We start from the raw sequence: 26,745 nt of genomic DNA, 5'->3' as shown, positions 1-26,745 counted from the left end.
CTAATTAAAGTGGTAGTAAACCTCCAGAAAACCAAAAAAAAAAAAACAACCCTGCGGGTTTAACCACTTTAGCCCTGGAAGATTTGGCTGCTGAATAACCAGGCCAATTTTTGCGATTCGGCACTGCATCACTTTAACTGACAATTGTACAGTCGTGTGTCAAAATTGACGTCCTTTTTTATGCCCCACAAATAGAACTTTCTTTTGGTGGTATTTGATCATCTCTGCAGTTTTTTATTTTTTGCGCTCTAAACAAAAAAGCAACAATTTTGGGGGTAAAAACAGAATTTTGTACTTTTTGCTATAATATCCCATTGCTTTTTTTAAAAAAAAATTATTTTTTCAGTTTAGGCTGATATGCATTCTTCTATACATTTTTGGTTAAAAAAAAAAGCGCAATAGGTGTATATTGATTGGTTTGCGCAAAAGTTTATAGAGTCTACAAAATAAGGGACAGAGTTATACAATTTTTATTATTATTATTTTTTACTGGTTAGTAATGGCGGCGATCTGCGTGTTTTTTTTTTTTTTTTGTTTTTTTTATCGTGACTGCAACGTTATGGTGGACACTTGACACATTTTTGGGACCATTGGCATTTATACAGCGATCAATGCTATAAAAATGCACTAATTACTGTAAAAATGTCACTGGCACGGAAGGGGTCAACACTAGAGGGCGATCAAGGGGTTTAACTGCATTGCCTGTGTGTGGACTGACCTAGAGGAAATGACAGATCGTACTTCCTAGCTATTAGGAACTCTCATTCTGTCTCTCCTCACAGAACAGATCACACACACCCATCCCTGTTCTGCCTCTCGTGCCTGCGATTGCTCGTGGCCAGTGGTCATCACGACTGTTGGCCACAAGCATCAGCACCCCCTGAGTGCGCCTAGTATCCCGCTTCAAGGAGCTGATGTATAGCTACGACGCCTCACGGGATCGTGCTGACCTGCTGCAGTATAATAATGGCGGCTGGTCGGCAAGCAGTTAAAGTTCTAAAAGCTGAAGGTTTTTGTTACCTTCATGCAGTAAAAAAACCAGTGTGCAGCAGCCCAGCCTCCCCCCCCCATTCCTTACCTGAGCTCCCTCTGATCTAGCGATGTTGAAAATACCTTGGCTCTCTCACTGGCTGAGCCCATTGACTCCCACTGCTGTCAATGACAGCCAATGAGAGAGCGGGGGGGGGGGTTCCAGCCGCAGCTCTATGGGTCTTATGATGGCATAGAGTAGCGGCTCGGAATCTAGCATGCAGCGGTGTCCCCAGGGTAAGCTGCTTTTTCTTGGGGGGGGCACTGCGTGAGGGGGAGGAGCCGGGAGCTCCGATGGGGGCCTGTAAAGAAGTGGATCGGAGCTGCTCTATGCAAAACCCATGCACAGAGCAGATAAGTAGAACATGTTTGTTATTTAAAAAAAAAAAAACAGCTTTCATACCATGTTAAGTCATAATGTACTAGTATGCACGGCAGACTAGCACATTATGACAGACTTACCTGTACATGAAGCCCTCCAGCACAGCACTGTCATGGTTCCCTGCTGCTATGCCATCTTCACCCTTTTTTTTTTTCCCATCCAAGTTCGTGGGCTCCGGCTGCATGAATGGCTGGGGCCGCATGGTATGCTGTCCCTTCAGTGTGCATGCGCCAGTGACGTCACCAGCTGCCTTGTTGTGCGAATGTCTCCGAAACAGTGCAGGTTTAGGAGATAGTCACTAAATCTACAAGTGAGCCTTATAGGCTTACCTATAGCTACATGTTCAAAAGTGGAGTTTAATTCCACTTTAAGCATATAAAGTGTGTTTTATCTGTGATTGAATTTCAAATTGTGGCAGCCAGGCTTGAGTTTGAAACAAGATTTATGCTTGGGGTTGTGACCTACCTTTTTTGTACTAACAGTGGGTGCCTCTTGGAGGCATCAGGCTTCTAGGTCTCAAGTTTGTAAGGTTGCAACCTAGACTTTGGCAATACCTTTTCATAAGGTGGATATGTTGGCATCTCTGGATGCCAGTTTCGGTTGCAAGGTGTTGTAGGCAGCTTTGTAAGATTTACCAGTTCTTATAGTGGTTGCAAAGGTTTAAAAAAAAGATAAATGACAGGTTATAATTTCTTCCTCTGTGTAATGGTTTTCCACAGAGTAGTCCCAACTCTTCTTCTGGGGTCCTCTTCACTGTGTGCCACCATAGGAAGCCCCTTCCTATGGTGGCACACAGTGTGGCTCTGCCCAGCTCCCTCGTCACGGGATCTGACTGACAGCAGTAGGAGCCAATGGAAAGAGGGAGAGAGAACAGTGCCGCTTCTCTAGGACACAGCGCTGGATCGAGAGAAGGCTTGGGTAAGTATTTGGGGGTGGGGGGGGGGGGGCTACACATTAAAGGTTTTCTGCTCTAATGCAGAGAATGCATTATGGTAAAAACCTGAAGACTTTACAATCACTTTAATTTTCCAGGCTACCAACCTTTTAGGCTGGATTCACACCTATGCATTTTTAGTGCTTTTTGCATTTTGCAGATTTTTTACTTCAGTCCATTTAACATGGTTTCCTATGGAACAGGTTCTATAGTGAAAATCTGCAAAAAGCACAAAAAAAACGCATAGGTGTGAATCAGACCTTAGAATGTATAGAAAATGCATGTTGATCTTGCCAGAAATCGTGTCCTTGTCGATTTTCTGTGAGCTTAAGAGCAAAAACAATGTTCTCTTTAGTTCATAATTACTAGGCTGCTCAACCCCTAGGTTGTTTGTAGTCCAGTGAACATAGCCACCCAGGATGTTTGGTATTGGCAGGATTACAGGGGAAAAGCTTGAAAAGAAAAACAAATGCAGCCACCCCATCTAAGGACCGGTAAATTGGAAGTGAGGAATTGCTTTTGGGTTTAAACACACTTTAACCACTTTCTGCCCAGCCTATTGGGTGGAACATTTGTCATCATGGGCAGACATAATATGACCTGTCATGTGCTCAGGCTGCACTGCAGCCTGCTGCTGGTACCATGTGATTTCTGTGTCCAATCACAGCAGATCACATGTCAGTTGTAAACAATGACTGGCTTCTTTTAATGCCATTCATTGTGTACAATTGTGTTTATAGCTGTGATTAGTTACAGTGATCACGTTACAGGCAAGGCCAAGCACAACCTATCTGTACCATGTGATTAGCTGTTACCAATCACAGCAAAACACACTGAATTAATCTTTTATTCAGCAAAAATGGTCGCTTATACCCCTGAAATTCACTGGTATAAGCAATCCTTATTAAAAAAAAAAAAAAAAAAATCCTGGTCACTTGCTCAGAGTAGTAGTGTTACTATGGTCACAGTGTGTTAAAAAAAATCGTTAAATACCGGTCTGCTTTAGAAAAAAGGGGTCCTTTGGTGGATATTTGTACTGTCCTGGTGTTTTTGGGACTCAAGAAATGAGATGGGCCCTTGGTACATCAGGATTGACCAATTTTATATTCCCAGGGATGCACTGATATATCTGCTGCCGAAAATAGGGTTTTTTGCCTTCTGCTGATAGAAAAAACAAAAAGACGCCGATAAAGGCATGCTGTGTTCCACTGACTTCAATGCAAATTTGCGTCCCGTTGACTTCAGTGCAAAAACGGCAGCCACATTAACCACTTAAAGCGGAGTTCCGCTTTAAAAAAAAAAGTCAGCATCTACAAATACTGCAGCTGCTGACTTTTAATAATGGGACACTTACCTGTCCCAGGGCCCCGCTCGTCTCCCCCTCCTCTCTGCGACCTTCCCTTAAAGCACAAGTTCCATTTTTGGGTCGAAGTCTGCTTTAGGGACTGGAAGGATTTGCCCCCATTATGACCAGGCCATTTTTTTGCAATGTCGCTTTAAATGACATTTGTCCCAACTGGATGGGCTGCCTGGGACATGTCTCCTGTCAGAATGGGGATCCGCCTTGTTTACAAAGGCAGTGCTTCCTTCTGCCTCTGTACTAGGTTATTGCGGGTCGCGTGCACGCTCCCGCAGCTTGCAGCGGTCAACCGTGCCTGCGCGAGCCAACATACAATGACTGCGATTTGCGCAGGAGAGCCGACTTGCCGGCGTTAATTTAAACATTTTTATTTTGTGCACCACTATTCTATACCATTGTTTGTGGACTCCTATAACTTTCCTACAGACTAATAATCGCTGATTTGGGTTATTTTCACCAAAGAAATGTTGCAGAATACAGTTTGGCCTCAATTTATGAAGAAAGATAATTTCTTTGCAAAATAATTATAACAGAAGCAAAGAAAAACGCATTTTTTTTTTTTTTTCTGTCTTTTATTTTTTGCTAAAAAAAATAAATAAAAAAAACCCTGTGGTGAATAAATACCACCAGAAGAAAGTTCTGTTTGTCAATGTATTTTTTTTTTTTTTTTATAAAAAAGTAATGTGGGTACAGTGTTGCATGACAGCACAATTGTCATTCGGAATGTGACATCGCTGAAAATTGGCCTGGGCAGGAAGGGGGTGAAAGTGCCAGTTTTGTGCTTTAAAGTGGTTGTAAACCCTGACATATGCCCAGTGAAGTGAATAGCCTCAGGTGATGCACAGAGATTAAACAAATCCTCCTACATAAAGTATCTCACAAAATTGAATACACCCCCTCACATTTTTTTAAATATTTTATATTTTTTCATGTGACAACAGAAATGATACTTTGCTACAATTTAAAGTAGTGAGTGTACAGCTTGTATGGCCATACACCTATAGGTTATCTGCAGATTTTCTATGGTTAGATGGAAAAAGTGGGAGATTCCTTCATCCACACAGTTTAGTGAACATGGAGAAATCCGTTGCACTTTTTTCATCTATCGATAGAAAATCTGCAGATAATCTATAGGCTTATGGCCAGCTTAACCATGTAAATTTGCTGTCCCCTCAAAATAACTTAACACACAGCCGTTCAATGTCTAAACCACTGGCAACCTAAGTGAGTATACCCCTAAATGTGAAAATGTCCAAATTGGGCCCAATTAGCCATTTTCCCTCCCCGGTGTCATGTGACTCGTTAGAGTTACAAGGTATTGGGTGTGAATGGGGAGCAGGTGTGTTAAATTTGGTGTTATTGCTCTCTCTCTCATCATGCTCACTGGAAGTTCACCATGGCACCTCGTGGCAAGGAACTTTGAGGATCTGAGAAAAAATAATTGTTACTCTACATAAAGATGGCCTAGGCTATAAGGAGATTGCCAAGACCCTGAAACTGAGCTGCAGCACGGTGGTCAAGACCATACAGCGGTTTAACAGGACAGGTTCCACTAAGAACAGGCCTCACTATGGTCGACCAAAGTTGAGTGCACGTGCTCAGCGTCATATCCAGAGGTTGTCTTTGGGAAATAGACGTATGAGTGCTGCCAGCATTGCTGCAGAGGTTGAAGGGGTGGAGGTCAACCTGTCAGTGCTCAAACCATACGCCACACACTGCATAAAATTGGTCTGCATGGCTGTCGTCCTAGAAGGAAGCCTCTTCTAAAGATGATGCACAAGAAAGCCTGCAAACAGTTTGCTGAAGATAAGCAAACTAAGGACATGGATTACTCTAAGACCAAGATAAACTTATTTGGTTCAGATGTTATCAAGCATGTGTGGCGGCAACCAGGTGAGGAGTACAAAGACAAGTGTGTCTTGCCTGTGGTCAAGCATGGTGTTAGGAGTACCCTGGTCTGGGTCTGCATGAGTGCTGCAGACACTGGGGAGCTACAGTTAATTGATGAATTCATGAAATCATGAATACCAACATGTGACATATTGAAGCCGAGCATGATTTCCTCCTTTCGGAGACTGGGCTACAGGGCAGTATTCCAACATAAGGACCCCAAACACACCTCCAAGATGACCTTACCTTGCTAAAGAAGCTGAGGGTAAAGGTGATGGATTAGCCAAGCATGTCTCCAGACCTAAACCCTATTGAGCATCTGTGGCACATCCTCAAATTAAAGGTGAACTAGCGCAAGGTCTCTAACATCCACCAGCTCTGATATCATGGAGGAGTAGAAGAGGACTCCAGTAGCAACCTGTGAAGCTCTGGTGAACTCCAAGCCTAAGAGGGTTAAGGCAGTGCTGGAAAATAACGGTGGCCACACAAAATATTGACACTTCGGGCCCAATTTGGACATTTTCACTCAGAGGTGTACTCACTTTTGTTTCCAGCGGTTTAGACATTAATGGCTGTGTGTTGTGTTATTTTGAGGGGACAGCAAATTTACACTGTTATACAAGCTGTACACTCACTACTTTACATTGTAGCAAAGTGTAATTTCTTCAGTGTCACATAAAAAAGATAGAATTAATTATTTACAAAAAATGTGAGGGGTGTACTTTTGTGAGATACTGTAGGTTATAACTGTTTATGTGCAGTCTTCTCTACTCTAACTCTACATCTGTGCAATTTCTAAAGCTTGTCTGAGCTATCAGAAAAAAGGAGCAGAGTGTTAAAATTTACACTGAGCAGAGCTCAATAAGGAGAACACTGAGCTGATTGGAGAGAAGGGATACAGCACACAGGAACAGAGCTCAGGCTGTCAGTCTGCTGGAGGTCCCTCCCCTGTCACCTTTTTTCCTCTTGATGTCATGAAAACCTGTCAAACACATTAGTGGGAATGCAGCTGAAGGTTCTGTTGCACACAGGAGTAAAAAATTGCCACTTTTTTTTACTGATCTGAATGTATGAAACAATGGATGTCTGCATAAAGATTGGTAATACAGAGAGGAGTACAGAGACATGGAAAAAAATGTAACGCTTGAGTGCAGTCATTTACATCCATACGGATGTATCCACGCGTTTACACGAATATATTGCAACACTGGCAACTAGAAGAGGGCGAAGAATTTTATTTATATGCATACGCACACCTACGCATTTATGTGTGTGTACACACCTAGTCTTAGTCTAGGCCTAAGGTTATTTACACTACATTGGGGGAGGTTTAATTCTGTGGATATCTATGAACACTAGCAAAAGATGCAAAGTATGCAAGTAGCCACTAATGCACCCTTTTCCTTTTTAACCCTTAAATGAAAAATGATAGTTGACATCTATTTCCTTTCCCTTTGTTTTAACAAATAAGAGGCTGTAAGTGCATGTGCATACACATTTTCTACTACTTGCGAGATGGAGTGCATGGTTTGGACCCTTTTCTGGTTCTGACATTTACAACCTTAACCACCTTCAGACCAGACCATTTTGCTGGTAAATGACCAGAGGTCTTTTTACAATTTGGCACTGCGCTGCTTTAACTGGTAATTGCGCGGTCATGCAATGTTGTACCCAAACAAAATTTGCGTCCTTTTCTTCCCACAAATAGAGCTTTCTTTTGATGGTATTTGATTGCCTCTGCGATTTTTATTTTTTGCGATATAAACGTAAAAAGACCGCAAATTTTGAAAAAAAATGATATTTTCTACTTTTTGTTATTAGAAAAATCCAATAAACTCAATTTTAGTCATACATTTAGGCCAAAATGTATTCAGCCACATGTCTTTGGTAAAAAAAAAGTCAATAATTGTATATTTATTGGTTTGCGCAAAAGTTGTCACATCTACAAACTAAGGTACGTTTTCTGGAATTTACGCAGCTTTTAGTTTACGACTGCCTATCTCATTTCTTGAGGTGCTAAAATGGCAGGGCAGTACAAAACCCCCCCAAATGACCCCATTTTGGAAAGTAGACACCCTAAGGAAATTGATAAGAGGCATGTTGAGCCCATTGAATATTTTATTTTTTTGCCTCAAGCGATTGAATAATGACAAAATTTTTTTTTTTTTTTTTTTTTTTTTTTTACACAAAGTTGTCACTAAATGATATATTGCTCACACATGCTATGGGCATATGTGAAATGACACCCCAAAATAAATTCTGCTGCTTCTCCTGAGTACGGGGATACCACATATGTGGGACTTTTTGGGAGCCTAGCCGCGTACGGGGCCCCGAAAACCAAGCACCGCCTTCAGGCTTTCTAAGGGCGTTACAGTTTTGAAGGCCATAAAATGCCAAGATGGCACAAACCCCCCCCCCCCAAATGACCTCATTTTGGAAAGTAGACACCCCTAAATTTAGGGGTACACTAGTGAGACTAGGTAATAAATGGCGGGTGCCCTGAAACTATAAAAAAAATAACTAACCAACCAGCGTCACCTGTAACAGTTATATGGTGATCACTGGTGAAAGGGTTAACTAGGGGGCAATCAGGGGGCTTTATGCGGTAGTATATGGGGGTCCCTGGCGCTATAAAAAGCTGCGGCGAACCTAAATACCTACCTGCCTAACTAGCGTCACCTGTGACACTAATACAGTGATCAGAAAAACGATCGCTTATTAGGCTGGGTTCACACTGGAGCGATGCGGGAACGCCACGAATGCGCGGCGGGTTCCCGCATCACATGCCTCCCGGCGGCAGTTCACACTGCCCTATGCGAACTGCTGGGAGTGTCAGTGAAATGTTAATGACACCCCCAGATCAGTTCGCATATCGCAGTGCGATCTGCAAACTCGGATCGCATGGTGTGAACACCCATGCGATCCGATTCTGCTGCGGGCCAAAAAAAGGGTCCCGTGCGAATTTGCGGCGGGTGCGACACGAATTCAGCCATACTATCTGTATGGCTGAACTCGAATCGCACAGAGATCGGATGTGATTTGCACTGCAGTGCAGTGCGAATCACATTCGTTCTCATAAACCGCTGCAATGTGAACCCAGCCTTAGTGACACTGGCGACGGGGGGTGATCACGGGGTTAAACCTTTATTGGGGGGGTTAGGGGGGCACATTAGAACTAAAGGGGGCTAACCCTAACTGCCCTAACAGTTATTAGTCACAAATGACACCAATGCAAAAAAAAAAAAAAAGCAATTGGTGTCACTGTGACTGGGGGGGCAGGGGTAATTGGGGGGTGATCGGGGGGTAAAGGGGGGGTGTGAGTGTGCCTGGCATGTTCTACTGTATGTGTGGTGTGTTGTTGCAACTCACCGAACCTCTCTCCTCGGTGCCGGAACGAAAAATACCGACACGGAGGAGAGAATACATCACTTCCTCTCCTGTGTTTACATTACAGGAGAGGAAATGATGTCACGGGACATTTTCATTCGTCGGGAGCGATCGTGAGGGGGTGGCTATGAATGAATGGCCGTCCCCTTGTCCGGGATCGCTCCCGAACGAATACCGACCGCCACAGGCACCGGGCGGGCAGGCAAGGACGTACATGTAAGCCCTTATGCCTGCCCGTGCCATTCTGTCGACGTACATCGTCGTGCGGCGGTCGGGAAGTGGTTAAAGCAGACCTTCAGTCATTTTTTTTCCAACTTTCCATCTATTCAATTTTCCACCCTTGTTTTAACTTTGGATAGTAAAACATATTTTATTTAGTTTCCCTGGAAGGAAGGAGGGGGTGAGTCATAAGAGGGCCAATGGAAGCTGCAGAGCTGAACGTGTGTGTCTGTAAATCCAGTAAGTGAACAGACAGCAGCTTCAGCTGCCCACAGTTAAAATGGCTGCAGCCAGACTTGGTGGAGAGAGATTTCTGTAGCATATTTGGCAAGTACAGAATTGCAGTGTATATATAAAATATGCAAAGTGGTTGGAGGGAAGCTTCAGAATGGCAAAGATGTTTTTATTACATATTATGTGAGCAGACTGCAGTTCCTCTTTGATAGGTGTTTACTCAGGCCTGTTTAGCACGTGATCTGCAGATGTATGAGGAAAGGTTTTCCCTAGGCCTCTTTCTAGCAGCCGACTCAAAAGTCATCTTTTTCACTAATATTTATTTTTAAATAACTGCAAAATGCAGACGGTAACCATTTTGGGGTCTAAAATTAGTGGTCAGTGTAAGTGAGCACTTTCCTTGGTGGTTGGTGCAAAATTGCCCCCTTACATTGGTGGTTAGTGTAGGTGAGAGATTAATCCAGCACTTCTCAAGCAACCCCTAGAAACCTCGGGAGGAACCCTAGGGTGAAATAACTGCTAGACTGTCTGTTAAGCTCTCCACAGGATCTTATGTTAACAAGGTCAGAGAACATGCTGTCAGTAGCACCATATAAACTACCAGCATTCAGTGCCATCTTAATAGTATCATTGGACCCTGGGCAAAGTAATGCACTGCGACCCCTACTAGGAAGACTGTTTCAAAGCAGGGCGCACTGCAGCAAAACATGGGTGCAGCTATCTTATTCTACGTATTGGGCATGGCATTTTAGTCTGATTTAGGGAATTCTCACAAATTAAATTTACCCCCTGTACATACTGTCTCCCCCCCCCCCCCCTACACACTTCACCCCCGTATACACTGACCCTCCTTTCCCCTGTACCCACACTGCTCTGACTCCTTTTTTACACTATCCCCATCTCTGTACACACTGCCCCCCCCCCCCCCCCCCCCAATCATAAATGCCTCTTCCAGCCTATCAGTGGCTTGTGTGTATCTGTACACAATACAAGGTGGGCGGGGGGCAGTACAAGGGTTTTCACTAGCAAGGAGAGCAGAAACGGGTGACTGCACTGGGCAGAGCTATTTTCTCCCATACCTGCACTGTACACAGCCTGAGCACACCCTTACACATAGCCACAACCGCAGCAGCCCTCTAAATCCAACCATAATCTTACCACTGCTGCTTGTGTGGATGGGATGTCTACTGCTCTTATCCCCATTGGCCTCCTCCTTCTATTTATTCCATGTGATTGGAGCAGTACACATACTGCCCACACAAGAAGCAATAGTATTAAAATGCCCCATCTTGGGGGCGGTTCTTCCTTCACCTTTGCATAGTGCTAGTGGAGCACCCAAGACTGGGGGGGGGGGGGGGGGGACTGCAGGCACCACCCTAAGCACCTAGAGCCCCTGGGTTGGCCCGTACAATAAGGTGGCACTGGCAAAACTGCTGCTTATTATTCTGCATTACTTTTGGGTTTTAGAATACCAATCTGATTGCTCTCTATGCTGTCTATGCTTCCGTTCCAGTTGTGTTTTGTTTGCCCTATTTATAGAAGGCAGAGCCCCAACAATAGCAGAAGCCAGATCCTATCACTGATCCCACAGAAGATATGACCAACATTGGGCATAACCATGGACTGTGTCCCACATTGTCCTGGCACAGCTAAGCTTTATAGAACATTGTGAATCCACTGCCCAGGAATATAATACAAGTGCAGATAATTACATTGCTGTTAAGGCTTCATGCACACAGACATATTAAAATATGCTTCCCTACACTGGATCTTTCTACCAGAATCTGCTATGTTATATTCTCCTGAATGCTGCCCTCAATATGAATCCAAATACCACAATGTGCGTGGATATATTGGCTGAAGTAAAGCTGCATTCAATTTTTTCTGTGTGTGTGATTATGGTGAGGAAGTTTGATGTAGGGTGCAATGACCGAGAAATTCTCTATTCTTTTGCAATACATTTGCTTTGGATTGAACCAACTAAAACTACCTTGTGGTAAAATGTTTCAACATGGGGCATATAAAAGGGCAGTTCAGATGAATGTGATAGAGGATTTAGAATCCTGGTGCCCAGCATGCAGTCCACACAGTGTGTGTGTGGCCCAATGTGTCCTAGGCTGGGACTGCCATCTGTTGGGCATTTGCTTAACCGCTTCAGCCCCCGAAGATTGTACCCCCTTCCTGACCAGAGTACTTTTACAATTTGGCACTGTGTCGCTTTAACTGACAATTGCATGGTCATGCAATGCTTCTGTGGGTTTTATTTTTTGCACTATAAACAAAAAAGTGCAACAATTTTGAAAAAAAAAATTATATTTACTTTTTGCTATAATAAATATCCCCAAAAATGTTTTTTAAAAAACAAATTTCTTCCATCAGTTTAGGCAAATATATATTCTTCTACATATTTTTGGTTTAAAAAATCGCAATAAGCGTATATTGATTGGTTTGCGCAAAAGTTAGTGTCTACAAACTATGAAAAAGATTTATGGAATTTTTTTTACTAGTAATGGTGATCTACGATTTTTAGCGGGGGACAGATCTGACACTTTTGGAACCATTGGCATTGATACAGCGATAAGTACTATAAATGCTCTGATTACTATGTAAATGTCACTGGTAGGGGAGGGGTTAACACTAGGGGGCGATCAAAGGGATAATTGTGTTCCCTAGTTAGTTTTTCTAACTGTATGGGGATGGGACTGACTGAGGGAGGAGACGTATCACTGTTTCTACTTAGTAGGAACAAACGATATGTCTCCTCTTTCTTGGCAGAACAGGGATTTGTGTGTATACACGCACAAATCCCCATGCTGGCTCTAATGCCTGCGATCGGGTCCCCCACTGCAGTGGGCACGCCCCCCGGTGGCTCTTATAGGGAACAATGTACCCATACTGGGTTTTGCTCAGCCTTGCCATTCTGCCGATGTATATCAACATGAGCCGGTCGACAAGTAGTTAAAGCGCTTGTAATCCCCCCCCAAAAAAAAATAGATCCTGTTCCTTGAAAGCATGTTATAAAGCACAGTACTTGTGCTGTGTAATTTGGCCCCTGTATCATCTAAAATACCTGGCTGATCCTGTCTGGTACTGCCCTCCCCCCACTGTAAACTGAACACTGTTTACAATGACTGCTGAGCCCTGACACAGTGGTCCCTTTATGTGCCTCCATCATCCGCCTCTCTCCTCCGTATCTATTCTGACCTCCCCTCCTGCTGAGTGTTTGTGCTACAGTCTCCTCTGTTATAGTAAATGAGGTTCCCCAGTGTATGTGTTTTTTTTTTTTTGTTTTTTTTTTTTTTTTTAAAGCCGGTATATATACCTTATTTTATAGCGGCGCTCATGTGACCAACTGGCTCTCTCCTCCTCCGGGCTGACGTCAGAGGGGGATTCTCGGCCCCACTTGCTGTAGCTGTCCGATAGAAACAGGTGGCCGGTCACATGAACGGTGCTATAAAATAAGGTGTATATAGTGGCTTTTTTTTTTTTTTTTTTTTTACGTGAAGGCTGGGACACAGAATTTTACTATAATGGGAGATTGTAGCACAAACACTCAGTGGCTTAACAACCACTTTAGCTTTGCAGAGCTGTGTTGGGGTGTTGGGCACTGAAGCAGACCATGCTGTCAGTGACCACTGGTCAGAGATCACTCCACCTGACACCAGTAGTTCCACCTTTCTCCTCAGGCCTAAGGACCCAGCCACACTATGAACTGCATGTGAACCGCACAGGAACGCTGTGCAGTTCCTGTGTGATTCACATGCAGTTCTGTGCAGTTTGATTTCAGCCATTTCATTTTGAATGGGCTGGAATTGCAGTGCACTGCACCAGAAGTGTACTTCTGTACCATTCAATCCGGAGCTGGCGAATGCACGCTTTGTAACCTGTCATGGTGTCGTTATCTTTGCACTGACATCTGCAGCAGACCATAAGGGCAATGTGATTGGAAACTGACATGGAACATGGGTATCCTGCACTGTGTTCTAGTGTGAATGGGCCCTTAGACCCCTTTCACACTGGGGCCTATTTCAGGCGCTTTAGCATTAAAAGAAGCACCTGAAAGAACTTAAAAAAAGTCCTGCAAGCAGCTTCTTTGCAGCGCTGCAAAGAAGCTGCTTGCGGGACTTTTTTTGACGTCCTGCCAGCGCAGCGCCTCAGTGTGAAAGCACTCGGGCTTTCACATTGGGATTGCAGATGAGGCTTTTTTCAGGCGCTTCTTTTAACGCTAAAGTGCCTGAAATAGGCCCCAGTGTGAAAGGGGTCTTAGGCGGCGATACAGAATGGCTGCCCATCTTGAAGCAAGGTACCTCATTGCAGGAGCAGTCCTACTATGGCGTGGCCCTGGGCAGTGTCAGGGGCCACACTTGGGGTCATGTTGACCATCACTGAATCAGAGCATGTACTGAGCACTGGCACTGCTTTGTGTCCATGACCTCTACATGTGATCAGCACAGTTCATATAGTGCTTAAGTGGTGTGCTGTCAGGGAGCAGAGTAACCCTCGTTGTGATAATGCTATGTGCAAGTTTGGAGGGTTGGGAATGTGGTTTTCTATGATATGGTGTTCGTGTAGATTGCTGCAGATGTCAGGGACATGGTGTGTACATATGTAGGAGGATGTGTTCAGTTAGATGTATGTAGGATGATGATGTGTTCAGTTGGGGGTATTATGTATGTAGTATGATGATATGTTCAGTTAGGTGTAGTATGTATGTATGATGTGTTCAGTTGGGTATGATGTATGTATGATGTGTTCAGTTAGATGTATTATGTATGTATGTATGTATGATGATGATTTCAGTTAGATGTATGATGGATGGATGTATGTATTATGTGTTCAGTTAGATGTATTATGTATGTATATGTATGATGCTGTGTTTAGTTGGGGGTATGATGTATGTATGTATGTATGTATGATGTGTTCAGTTAGATGTATTATGTATGTGTGTATGATGATGTGTTCATTGAGATGTATGATGTGTTCAGTTGGGGGTATGATGTATGTATGTGTTCATTTGGGGGTATGATGTATGTAGGATGATTTGTTCAGTTGGGGGTATGATGTATGTAGGGTGATGATGTGTTCAGTTGGGGGTATGATGTATGTAGGGTGATGATGTGTTCAGTTGGGGGTATGATGTATGGATGATGATGTGTTCAGTTGGGGGTATGAAGTATGTATGATGTGTTCAGTTGGGGGTATGATGTATGTAGGATGATGATGGGTTCAGTTGGGGGTATGATGTATATGTAGGATGATGATGATGTGTTGCGGGTATGATGTATATGTAGGATGATGATGTGTTCAGTTGGGGGGACTGATGTATGTAGGATGATGATGTGTTCAGTTGGGGGTATGATGTATGTAGGATGATGTGTTCAGTTGGGGGTGTTATGTATGTAGGATGATGATGTGTTCAGTTGGGGGTGTTATGTATGTAGGATGATGGTGTGTTGAAGGTATGATGTATATGTAGGATGATGATGTGTTCAGTTGGGGGTACAGTCGTCACATCACTGTGACAGGGAGCAGTGTGGAAGGTGTAGTGTATGGAGATGTCACCAGAGGGCGCTCCAGTGTAGCAGTTGTCGCTCCATCCATCCATCCATGTATCTCTGACGCCCCAGCGATGTGTGTCGGCCGTTCCATAGACTGTACACGGCGCAGTGCTCCCCCCATGGTTGGGTGTATGTCGGGATGATGGGGAGCCATTGTAGTGTGAAGAGGGGAGCGGTGTGCGCTGTGCGGGCGGAGGAGCAGATGATGAAATCCATGTCTCCCTCTCTCTCTCCCGGTGCTGAAAGGGTTGCTGGGAAGGGAGTGGGCGTTCCCGTTGGTCGGCCGGGCCAATGGGCGCCCTTTGCATAGATTATGTAAATGAGGCCGGCTCTCAGCTGAGCCTGGGAAGCGCTGAGCTGGGACATTTCTTCCCGCAGCATCCTGAGGACCAGAGCGGCTTCATGTCCGCGGAGCGCCCCTCGTCCTGGGCCGGACATGTAGAGCGGAGGCCGCCATGGATCTAGGGGTGTACCAGCTCAGGAACTTCTCCATCTCCTTCCTCTCCTCCCTGCTCGGCACAGACACCACCGCGCCCCTTACACTAGACAGCAGGTACATTCTACAGGGGACTGTCATCACTGCCTCCTGTCATCTCTATGGTGACCGCACGACTCATCGCCATGTTGTTTTTTTATCTTTCAGCTCCTCCGGTGCCAGCGTGGTAGCCATCGACAACAAGATCGAGCAAGCCATGGTAGGTGCAGAGAGCTCGGAGTGTGTGATGTGCCCCCCTCTCCCCCCCCCCATTTCCTCTTTGTTATTGGAGCGATGCCCGGAGCGGTGCGGCTCCTCGCTCTCTCACGCGATTCCCTCATCGCTGTTACTAGGCAGGAGGAGAACCTTTAACTCCCGGCTATAAATAGCTCGCTCCTCCATTGGTCCGACCGCAGCCAGGGTGGGCGGGCTGAGATGGGCTCTGCTGATGACGTCATGGACTTGAGAGGAAAACACTATGCGGCAACCTGCTCTGATCAGACTGGCTGCAGCCGGTGTGCGCCGACGTGCCCGCTATTGTCCTCCTCCATCATCAGTGCCCAGACATACCCACCTACTATTGTCATTACTTCCTATATAATATAGATCTGTAGTGTGTACACCTCTGATCTGCACCACTACAATTTGTATTGTGGGAGGAAATCAGCCTGAAATGTACTGCATCACATCTATAGTAATGCTCAGCTTCCCCTGTGTGTGTGTGTGTGTCTGCCCCTCTATATCTTACTAATATATAATGTGTGATCTACCCACAACAACCTAAAGTACCCCTGTGCTTGGAGCAGTATAGAGGTTGCTGTTCTGACTGCTTTCTAAAAAAAAAATGCCAGTTTTCTGGCTTCAGTACAAACCTGAACCAATCGTACATAAAAGAAGGCAGATTCTGTATTTGTTTCCAATCAGTGACTCAGAAATGATCACCATCAAAGCAACATGACAGCCAGGTAGCTTGCATTTTCAGGGAGGTCAGTGATGGTAGCTTTATATATTTCTCTGACTGGTTTCCTTGAGTCTGGATTCGCACATATGCAACGCGGGAACCTGAGCGATTTCATTGCGGGTTCCCACATCGCATCTCCCTTATAGGCAGTTCACCATGCCCTCCGAGAACTGCTGCAGGGCTCAACACATTAGTAATGACACCCCCAGATCAGATGGCAGTGCGAACTGTGAATTCGGACAGGAATCGATCACATAGGTGTGAACACCCATGCGATCCGATTCCAGTGAGGGGGACAAAAAAAGGTTTCTGCAGCATTTTTGTGAAAATGCAATGTAAATTCAGCCATACAACTGTATGGTTGAATTTGAATCACACAAACGTCGCTTGTGATCTTCACAGCAATGCAGTTTGAATCAAATGCAATGTCTGTGTTTGCAATAGTGTGAATCCAGGCTGAAAGGGGTTCTAAAGGTAGAAGGGTGATTTTGCCTTAAAGTAATTGTAAATGATTTCCTTGTAAAACAACCCATTCAGTTTAAAATGGAAATGAAAGGCAGAACGTTTTTGTATAGATAGAAAAAAAAAGTATAACGCACATGCAGACCAACTACTTTTAGCTGATCTCCTTGCATTGCAACTCTGCATTAGTCAGTGGTAAATGTGGTATACACTATATACAATCACCCAACACTAGTTCGTTTCCACAATCCATGACTTATCTTCACAGTTCACACAAATAAGTTTTCAAACTGTAGCACTGACGTAAGTCATTTTTTTTTCCACAGTAGTGAGCAACAATCCCTCCACCTCCGGTCTAACTAATCACTCTCACCTTATGGCATGGACCCCTGTGCAAAGAGGTGGTCATGCAAGCGGGTATCAAAAGGGTTAACACGGACCATAAACTTCTCTCACGTCTCCTTAGATCTCAGCAAGGACGTCAGGTCATGGGTAGAAAGTGCTCACCGCTTAAGTATAAGATTTCATTTTTGTGTTTAAACACAAACTACTCACATAAAGATGATAAAAACACAGAAGGTAAAGCCAACAATTGTTAGTTCCGTAGGGCAGCAGGCAGATATGTAATTCATAGCTCCTCCCCCAAATGCGTTATGTTCAGTCAGAACTTCAATGCCACTGGACTTCTCCCCCCTTCGTTAGCAGACGGAGGCACTTGGGGAGGAGTCCAGTGACGTTGATGTCTGTAACGTCACCAGATCTCCAACAGAACTCCCTGAAGACCCAGAAACCGTCAGAGGTGAGTACCGATCAAAATAATTTTGATCAATCAAAAAAATGAATCAAGGAATTAATCTTTAATTTCCACTATATATATATATATATATATATATATATATATATAATATGAGAAGCAGCAGTACACTAAGCTTCCCAGTGAATAACTGCAGCGAGGGTTTATCAGGGCATGTCTGATCATTGGAGGAGAGCAGCCTGAGTTCCCATCATAGCATGGTGTGCTCTTCTGCCTAGAATGGTCAGTTTTTAGTAGGAAAGCAGAGGGACTGGCAGTGATACCAGGAATTTCACATAAATCAAGCCATGCAAAGAGAACAGGAGAGTTTCTCATACATGGGGGGGGGGGGGGCATCAATAGTTTAAAAAACCAATTGGATAAGCACCTGAATGACCGCAACATACAGGGATATACAATGTAATACTGACATATAATCACACACATTTGATGGACTTGTGTCTTTTTTTTCAACCTCACGTAGTGTGTAACTATGTAAGTACATGGTACAGCATGCAGATATCAGGAATATGAAATGTTGGGTAACAAATGCTTTAAGGCATTTTCTGCCTGAGGGTAAAAGAAAACTGTGCCCCCACCTTCCCTTTTATATCTAGCACAATCTCGATATAGCACTCTGCATGAGTGTGACTCTCTCCCATCACCAGGAATCTAGGCAGGAGTGAGCCATTGGCTCCTACCTTTGTCAATCGCAGCCAGTGAGGAAGAGAGTAGGGGCGGCCCACATGAGTGCCCCCATAGCAAGCTGCTTGGGGGCGCGCAGGGGGTTGGGGGGGATTTAGGGCTTCTATTTGCAAAACCACTGCACAGAGCAGGCTAGTATGATTTTCTTTTTTTTTTTTTTTTGCTCACGAAGGACCAGACAAACTAAAAGATTGTGAACAAGCAGAATATCTATTGTAGAGACATGCTTTTGTCATCTCAAGTGCAATAGAATAGACCCATGCACAGTCTTTTTTTTTTAAATGTGCACAACTGTACTTGAGCAGCTAATACATTTTCTACTGGATGACTGTATGCCAGAATAAATGGACTTCTGCGCATGCACAGGAAGTTACATCATCCCTCAGCAGCCAGTCAAGATAGCTGAAGACCCAGCACCCAGATGATGGTGGTGAGAGACCTCATGGATGTTGGATCATTTATGGGGAGGAGGGTATTTGAGGAGTTTAGTTCAGCTTTAAGTAGTTCTCTTATGTTTTCATTGTTTCTGTCTACCATGATAATTACAGATGCACAAGGGTACTTGACAGGATTAAATAAAATAAAAAAAAATACTAAGTTCATCCCTACTTTCAAACCTTTTTGTTTCCAAAGCAGAGTCCTCCTATCTAATATCACACTTTATTCCCTACATCTGTTCTCTGAACATTAAATGTATTTTTTGTTGTGCAGGATTTGGTTAAAAGCCACCTGATGTATGCAGTTCGAGAAGAGGTGGAGGTATTAAAGGAGCAGATCAAGGAGCTGATAGAGAAGAACTCCCAGCTGGAACAGGAAAACAATTTGTTGAAGAACCTGGCAAGTCCAGAGCAGCTTGCCCAGTTCCAAGCGCAGCTCCAGAGCGGCTCCCCTCCCTCTTCATCTTCGTCCTCACAGCCTGCAACAGGCACCCCAGCCCCCGCACTGCCAGCCTCACAAAGCTCCGGGCCCTCCGCATAGCAGCTTCATCTCATAACAAGTCATCACAAATGGAGCCTGATCCACCTTGATTTGACACCACTATGACCATGAATACTGAAGAGGACTGGAACCATACCTATAGTAGGAGTCTGACGGGAGCTCGCTTCTGAGTGCTTTAATGCTTGGACTTTGACATTTACAGAGGGGGTGACCAACATTTCACCCTTCTTTTATTGCTATGAAGTGTCCTAATAATTTCAGTGACTGCAAAACTCATAAGATTCTCTCTCTTGGATGTGCCTCTGATCTACACTTCATATTTAAGGAGCAGGTGCCGAATGTGCCTCCCACTCTTCTCCGGCTTCCAGCTTGGTTGCACACCTCCCCCCTTTTCAGTATTAGAGCTCTTTTCACTCCACCTCCTTTTCATACTTGGACTCCAAGGAAATACTTCTTTCAAGGCGTGTTGCATTGGAAATGAGCCGTTCTGCTTGGACAGTCATAATGTAAATAAACCTAGCACTGCATTGTATGCAAGCTGTGATTCCTTCATTTTTTTTTTTTTTTTTTATAAATATTTTATTTTCATTTTATCTATGTAACACGCTCCGCTGTACATGATGCAAGTATGTTCAGGTGTAAAGGTGGCACAGTAGTGGATTGATTTGGACAGGAAATGACCCAAGGTTTTTTTTTTTTTTTTTTATGAGGGAGCTTTCCACCACAAGGACACCACCTTCCCTATGGGTGAAACCATTGAAGTGTACTTCTACTGCTTGAGCCCTTCATTCGCAATATCTGCTATTGATACAATAGGATCTGTTGTGAGAAGATGCTGTTGGAAACTAGGAATATTATTATTATTATTATATTATTATTATTATTATTGTTTCAATGAAGTTTATTTGCCTACTGTATATTTGTGTATGTAGTGTAAGTACTCTGTAAAATAGAACTCTTGTAAGTACTATTTAGGTTGTACAGATTGAAATTTAGTTCCATTGGCTGAACGGAAATGTTTTGATTCCTTTTTTCTTTTTCTTTCCTGTTTTTTTTTTTTTTACGTTTTAAAGCTGCTAGCTCTTTAGGAGTCAGATGGACCCTACCTAGATGCACGTTAATCTGGCACTAAAGGGTTTAGCCAAGAGCACACCTGCACAACTGTTTAGGACATAGAAGTAGCTAGACTATGACTCTCCTGTTATTGTTGACGTTCAAGTCTCATGGCATGCTCTGCAGCGTGAAGACGCATGCTGGGATTTGTGGTTGAACAAGAACATGAAAGCCACAAGATGCAAATACACATTAGGACTTGGCAGATTCACGCCACTTGTATTCTTTCTCAAAACTCGCTTTGGCTGAGAATCTTTTCAAGCAAACTCCAGGTCACCATTTTTTTTTTTTTTTCTTTTCTGTTTTGGTTTAAACACTCCAGATACTGACCACTTTCTGCTAATCGAAAAGAATATACGAGCTGTAAGGTAGTATGCATACGTTGTGCATGTTCTCTAAACAGTTGTAACACGTCATTGTATTTAACTGTTGCACTTGTCAACTTTCAATAAAGCATACATTGTTGGTAAAGAAATGCTTTCCTAAATTGGCTAACTCTCGGGGCCCATAAAATGACATTAGACAGTGTTTTTTTTTTTCTATAGACTAGCCTTTTATGTCGAATTGGCAAAGACTGAGATTTGCATCAAGCCAGGTTTATGGCCTCATGCAAGCTTTGCACTTGCTTCTTTGTGCTTGAATCCTTTCCGTTATGGTATATTCTATACAGACAAGTTGGATTCTCCTCTGGAAATAAGCTGTGTTGGCATATTCCAGCATGCAGGCAGTCAGGGCTGTGCTGCTGAGCTTAGTAGATTTATTATGAAACACGTATTCACTTAGCAACAAGCCCCACCCCTGACAGCGAGCTGCGAAGGGTTTCCCGTACACACAGCCTGCAGGCACATGAAGATTACATGGAAAATATTGCGTGATTTTACAAATCCTGAGAGTCCAAGTGTGTTGGCATGAGACTTCAAAGCTTATTACAGCAGCCCTATTATAAAAGCACCTCTGTAATCTTCATTATTTGCCGATGATTTTTTTTCCAGACATCAGAAATCTCATACTATATTTGGCAGTCTGCCTCTCCAAATTTGAATGTTCCATTTTTTTGCTGCTCCAGGGCGTGGTTCCGCTTTTCCGATTTATTTTTAGAATATCATTAGTTCTCCAGATAATTTCCTCTGAGCATTTAATGTGTTCTATATAGGAAGATACAGGTGCCCAAGATATTATTAGTATGATGGACTATTTTTAATTTTTTTCTAAATGTGAAGACCTAGCATTTTATAATATGTTGGGTTTAAACTATATAGATATAGAGATATAGATATATATAGATATATATATATATATATATATATATATATATATATATATATATATATATATATATATATATATATATATATATATATATATATATATATATAGAGATATATATATATATATATATAGATAGATATAGATATATAGAGATATATATATATATATATATATAGATAGATATAGATATATATATCACACACATTTATAAATGTTTTTTTTTACAAAACTTTTCCAGGGACTCACATATTTTTCTAATCCAATAAAAAAAAGAAGGAAAAACCTGTGGGAATGTGTGGAAACCTGTATAGATAGATTCCCAAATTAACCTACATGCACTTACTGTTGGGGTGGGGACATTAAAGTGGAAGTGGAAAAATCCGATTTCCTGCTGATTTTTAATTTTCTTTTTCCCTTCAGATTTACCAAAACCATATAATATGAGGTCCTTAGGAGTTTCAATTTGTATGCAATCAGACAGGCCCTTGCACTACATGGTTTTGGTAAATCTGAAGACAAAAATCGGCAGAAAATCTGATAGTGTGTATGGGGCTTTAGTCAGAATATTAAGTCCTTTTAGATCACTTCAGGCTGGCCCCCTTTCCAGGTATGGCTATGTAAAATAAAAAAAATATGTGTCTACTGTTTAAAATTTCAGTAATACTGTGTCACCCTGCTCTGCACATGCTCAGTTGCTCTCCATTTTTAGACCCTGCCCAATTTGTAGAGGGTGATCTGTTGACAGCCTTAAAGTGGAATTCTGTTTTCCCATCCTTTTACAGCCAAGGAAGCTGCTTCTGTTTGATCTGTAACTGCCATGGTGCTGCACATGTGATCAGTTATGAAATCAGCCATTTGATGGTTTGACACAAGAAAATGTGATGGCACTCCAGGAATGTAACTGTTTTATGAAACCGTTAAATTGATGGGTTTATTTCCACTTTATTTACTGCTGCTCAGGAGCTCTGTTCCATTATTAAAATGGCAGCCTCCAGCAAGAAGAAACAGGAGCAATGCTGGGGACAATATACAGCACACACTAATTTTAATAGCATAATTATTAATGTGGAATGTATGTTCCTTGCTAATAAAAACATTGAGTTTATCAAGCTGTTATGGGTAAAGTTCCGCTTTAAGAACCTCTGGATTTTTATTGCTGTCCGTGTCCTATTGGGAACGTTCCGGTGTTGTCACTGGGAGCGAAGAGGCATCTCTTCAGCATAGAAAGAGACATTTTGAGCATTTGTTCTCATCAGGAACACAGGCAGAAATAAAAAAAGAAATAAAGGTTTGCATCCTTCCTCACTGTTGTAAACGATCACCTGTGTAAAACTACCCAATTCAGTTTTTAAATGGAAAGAAGAAAAAAAAGGAAAGTTTTTATATATATATATATATATATATATATATATATATATATTTTTTTTCCCCTTTTTATAAGTGATCACATTCCCTCTGTTCTCAGCTGCATAAGAGCTAGGGGGAAAAGCAACAGCACACTGGGCTTCCCAGTGAATGGCTGCGCAGCGGGGGCATGTCAGGACAAGTCTGGTCATTGGAGGAGAGTACACTGCGTTTCCAGCATAGCTAGAGAACTAACCACGGTGTGCTCTCCTGCTTAGTGTGGTCAGGTTTTAATAGGAAAGCAGAGGGACTAGCAGGAACACCAGGAATTTCACACACGAGAAGCAATACAAAGAGAATAGGAGACTTTCTCGTACAAGGTACAGCAAGTACACATCAGATCACTTATGGGATTTGGGCTTTAAAGGGACTGCTGGGGGGGAGGGTTTTCAAAAGCTCCATACCTACAAAAAAATAAAGGAACTCTTGCCTCTTCTGCTGCCTGTTCCACAGAGCATCATTCCAATGTTGAGTAATCTTCATGTATTCTGAGACGGACTCCTCAGGAGTGTCCATCTTCTCGGTTTTCCACGGGGCTCAGTGATTTTTCCTGCTGACCTCCAAGTCACTACTGTATCCTGTAAGGAGTGGAGGTCTCGGAGGACATTTAATCCAGGGATTACTCAACGTTGCAGTGACATTTGGTGGTGCAGGTAGCAGGAGAGGTTAGTATTCCTTTGCTTCTGGGTCACTTACAAAAAGTTCTTCAAATACTCTGTACCTGCAGAGTCACTTTACCCGATACACGAATTGTTTGTGAAATGCTAGTACTAGTATTATGGCAGATGTAAAATGAAAATTCAAACTAAGTTTAAAAAGTCTAAAAAGCATGAGGGTGGATAGAAGTGTTAAAGCTCAAGGTATCCTTTCAGTTTGTATTGGCTGAATACATTCCAAGTGAGTCAAAACCAACATTCATTATTGTTGTTCGTTTTGTTTCTAAAGCAGCCATATCTTCAGTGGAAAAGTTGTCCATCAGATGCCAGCAGCTACAGAGTTGGAATCCTTGCTCTGTGTGGAAGTAGTGGGGTCTCTGCAAAGGTCTAACCCCATCTACTATTGAGTCAGACCTAAAGCCCCTGCAATTGGCAAACCCATGCTGCCTGCTGATTGGAGAGCTCTGACTCAGCAGGGAGTGTGCTGGACCTTCTCCGAAGAGGCCACTGCTTCAACACAGAGCAAGAATCTGTTAGCAAGCTGGCAGGGTCAGGCTTTTCTATTCAAGCTGTGACTGACTTTTTTTTTTTTTTTGCATACCTCTTGGTTTGATGCACCTGGAATGCATTTGCCTAATTTAAGCTGAAAGTTCAATCAAGCATTGTGAATACATAGTTAGTTAAAGCTGTGATAAGAAAATTGTGTTTATATGATTTAATTTGCATGAAAGTGACTTAGAGCCACAGCATGCATATGCTGGGGGCTTTGATTCAGTGTTCAGGGAATGTAAAGAACATTGGTGCCCACAATGCAGGTGCTGAAGATCTTGAGACATACTCAACTTTTAAGGCACTTATCTCAAAACCAATGTGCCCCAAGGCTTGTTTGACATTGGATGGCTAGGTTTATAAACCAACTAACCACCCTTCCCCTTAAAGTATACCTGTGTGCCTAGGCTATGAATTAGCATTAAAACCTATACTTAAATTGGAACTTTAGTCAAAAAAAGGAAGTCCTGCTAGATCACTTCAGACCAGCCCCTTTTTGTGGGTATAGCTATGTAAAACATGAAAATTAAGTGTCTATACTGTTTATAATCAAGCAATACTTTGTCTCACCTTGCTCTGCACGTGCTCAGTTGCTCTTTATTTTTAGGCTCTGCTGAATTTGTGGAGGCCGATCTGCTGATAGTCTTAAAGCAAATTCAAACCCTCCTATCCTTTAAAGCCAAGGAAGCTGCTTCTGTTTGATCTGCAACTGCCATGGTGCTGCACATGTGATCAGTTATGGCACCAACCATTTGGTGGTTTGACAGTTTGATTGAGGAAAAAGCAAATGTGACCGTTGGCAATTCCAGCATTCCATGAATGTAATTTTTTGAAACTTAAATCAATTGGTTTAGTTGTGCTTTATGGTTTACTGCCGTTTAGTGGCTGTGGGCTTCAGCAAAATGGCAGCCTTCAGCAGGAAGAATACTGGAGGCAATTTACAGCACACGCTAATGTTGGAAGCATAATTATTGTGGAATGTATGTCCCTTGCTAACTTACATATTTTATTAAGGGTAAAGTTCTGTTTTATCGAATGGTAAAAGCCAGCACTAGCTTTTCTAGCTGTTTGTAATGTGAAGTAATTTATCCATAAAGATGACAACAATAAACGTTGCAGTTGAGTTTGTGTCTAACAGCTTGCTGGCACCTGGTGTGGTATGAGTATATCACAAGGTTGCCAGGCTTTCAAGGTTCTGCTCTCTATGACCCCTTGCACACGGAGGAATTTTTCAGGCGCTTTTGGGCTAAAATAGCACCTGAACAATGCCCCCCCCCCCCCCCCCTGCAAGCAGCATCTTTCGGGCTGTGGAGGAGCGGTGTATACATTGCTACTCCACCGCTCCTGCCCATTGAAATGAATGGGCACCCCTGCCAAAGCGCTTCGGCAGTGGCAATACATGGGCGCATTTAACCCTGTATTGGGCCACTAGTGGGGTTAAAAGTGCCCTGCTAGCGGCCGAATAGCACCACTAAGACGGTAAGGCGCCGCTAAAACTAGCAGCGTTTTACCGTCAACGTCGGCTCATCCCAGTGTGGAAGCAGCCTATAGAAAGCAAATATATGTTCATTCACACCAGAGGCTGTAGGACTGTGCTGGATGGTTATTCCCGGGCAGAACCACTGCATCTCCTGTGCGCCCAGTTCACACCACTACATCGTGGTGATGTGTGGGCATGATGCACTAAAAAAGGTACTTAATACACAACCCTTCCTTTCCATATACATAGGCATGGAGACATGAGCGTCTAATTTAAAGTCCCAAACCCTTTTCCATTCACATTGATACTGATGGAGGTGTGTTGTGTGGCCACTTTTCTTTTTTCTAAGCTCACCACAGTGCGAGGCACCTGTTGAACTTTATTGAAATGTCACACAGACATTTTATAAAGTAGGTTTTAAAAAAAAAAAACTGTGTGGTGATCCCACCAGACCACATCCCCCACAATAACCCTAAAGTGGAACTACACCCTCCAAAACTCACTCCCCTCAAGCGATGTGCCCATCTTCATTGGCTGGCATGGCTTAACCCCCTAACAAGCACTCAGGCATTCATTTGTCCCAGCACCAAGGTGTGCTAAGAATGTACACTGTGCTGTGCATGCAGCTGCAATAGAATTTTAGAAGGTATAAAGTCTGGGCACAGGTTGACTTTAAAGCTGCCCTAACCCTTAAAGAAATATGGGGGCTGCAACAGACCTCAGATGATATGATGTGAATCAAGCAGTCAGTGAGAACTCCTTCTATGCACAGTTAAGGGGCAGTGACAGTATTAAAGCACAGCATTTAAAAGCAGACCTTACTAAACCTTAGTTTGAAAACTAATTTTGCTTGCCGTTTTAATAAACTACTTGCCCTTCGTGGCGTATTATTTTAAAATCCAGTATTATTTTAAAATCCAGTTATGTCAAAATTATGAAAATGCTC

General features: G+C 43.0%; 1 protein-coding gene across 4 annotated transcripts in view; it reads left to right on the top strand.

Annotated features, from left to right (window-relative positions):
* The window catches only part of TSC22D1 (TSC22 domain family member 1), a 150,832-nt gene extending 129,916 nt beyond the window's left edge, over positions 1 to 20,916 (top strand). For 3 of the 4 annotated variants that reach the window (XM_077483211.1, XM_077483212.1, XM_077483214.1), the window contains 2 exons: positions 15,637 to 15,688; positions 19,101 to 20,916. In XM_077483211.1, the coding sequence (XP_077339337.1) occupies positions 15,637 to 15,688; positions 19,101 to 19,367 (319 nt within the window). In that variant the 3' untranslated portion in view covers positions 19,368 to 20,916. Of the gene's footprint in view, positions 1 to 15,321; positions 15,547 to 15,636; positions 15,689 to 19,100 lie in introns of those variants that run through there. The other variant, XM_077483215.1, reaches the window with a different exon arrangement.
* The last annotated feature ends 5,829 nt before the right edge of the window (positions 20,917 to 26,745 follow it).

Source organism: Lithobates pipiens, unplaced genomic scaffold (genome assembly GCF_037356315.1).
Source record: "Lithobates pipiens isolate NorthernLeopardFrog02 unplaced genomic scaffold, aLitPip1_a1.2 Scaffold_16, whole genome shotgun sequence".
Classification (NCBI taxonomy): domain Eukaryota; kingdom Metazoa; phylum Chordata; class Amphibia; order Anura; family Ranidae; genus Lithobates; species Lithobates pipiens.
This window is presented reverse-complemented; position numbering and strand designations above follow the sequence as displayed.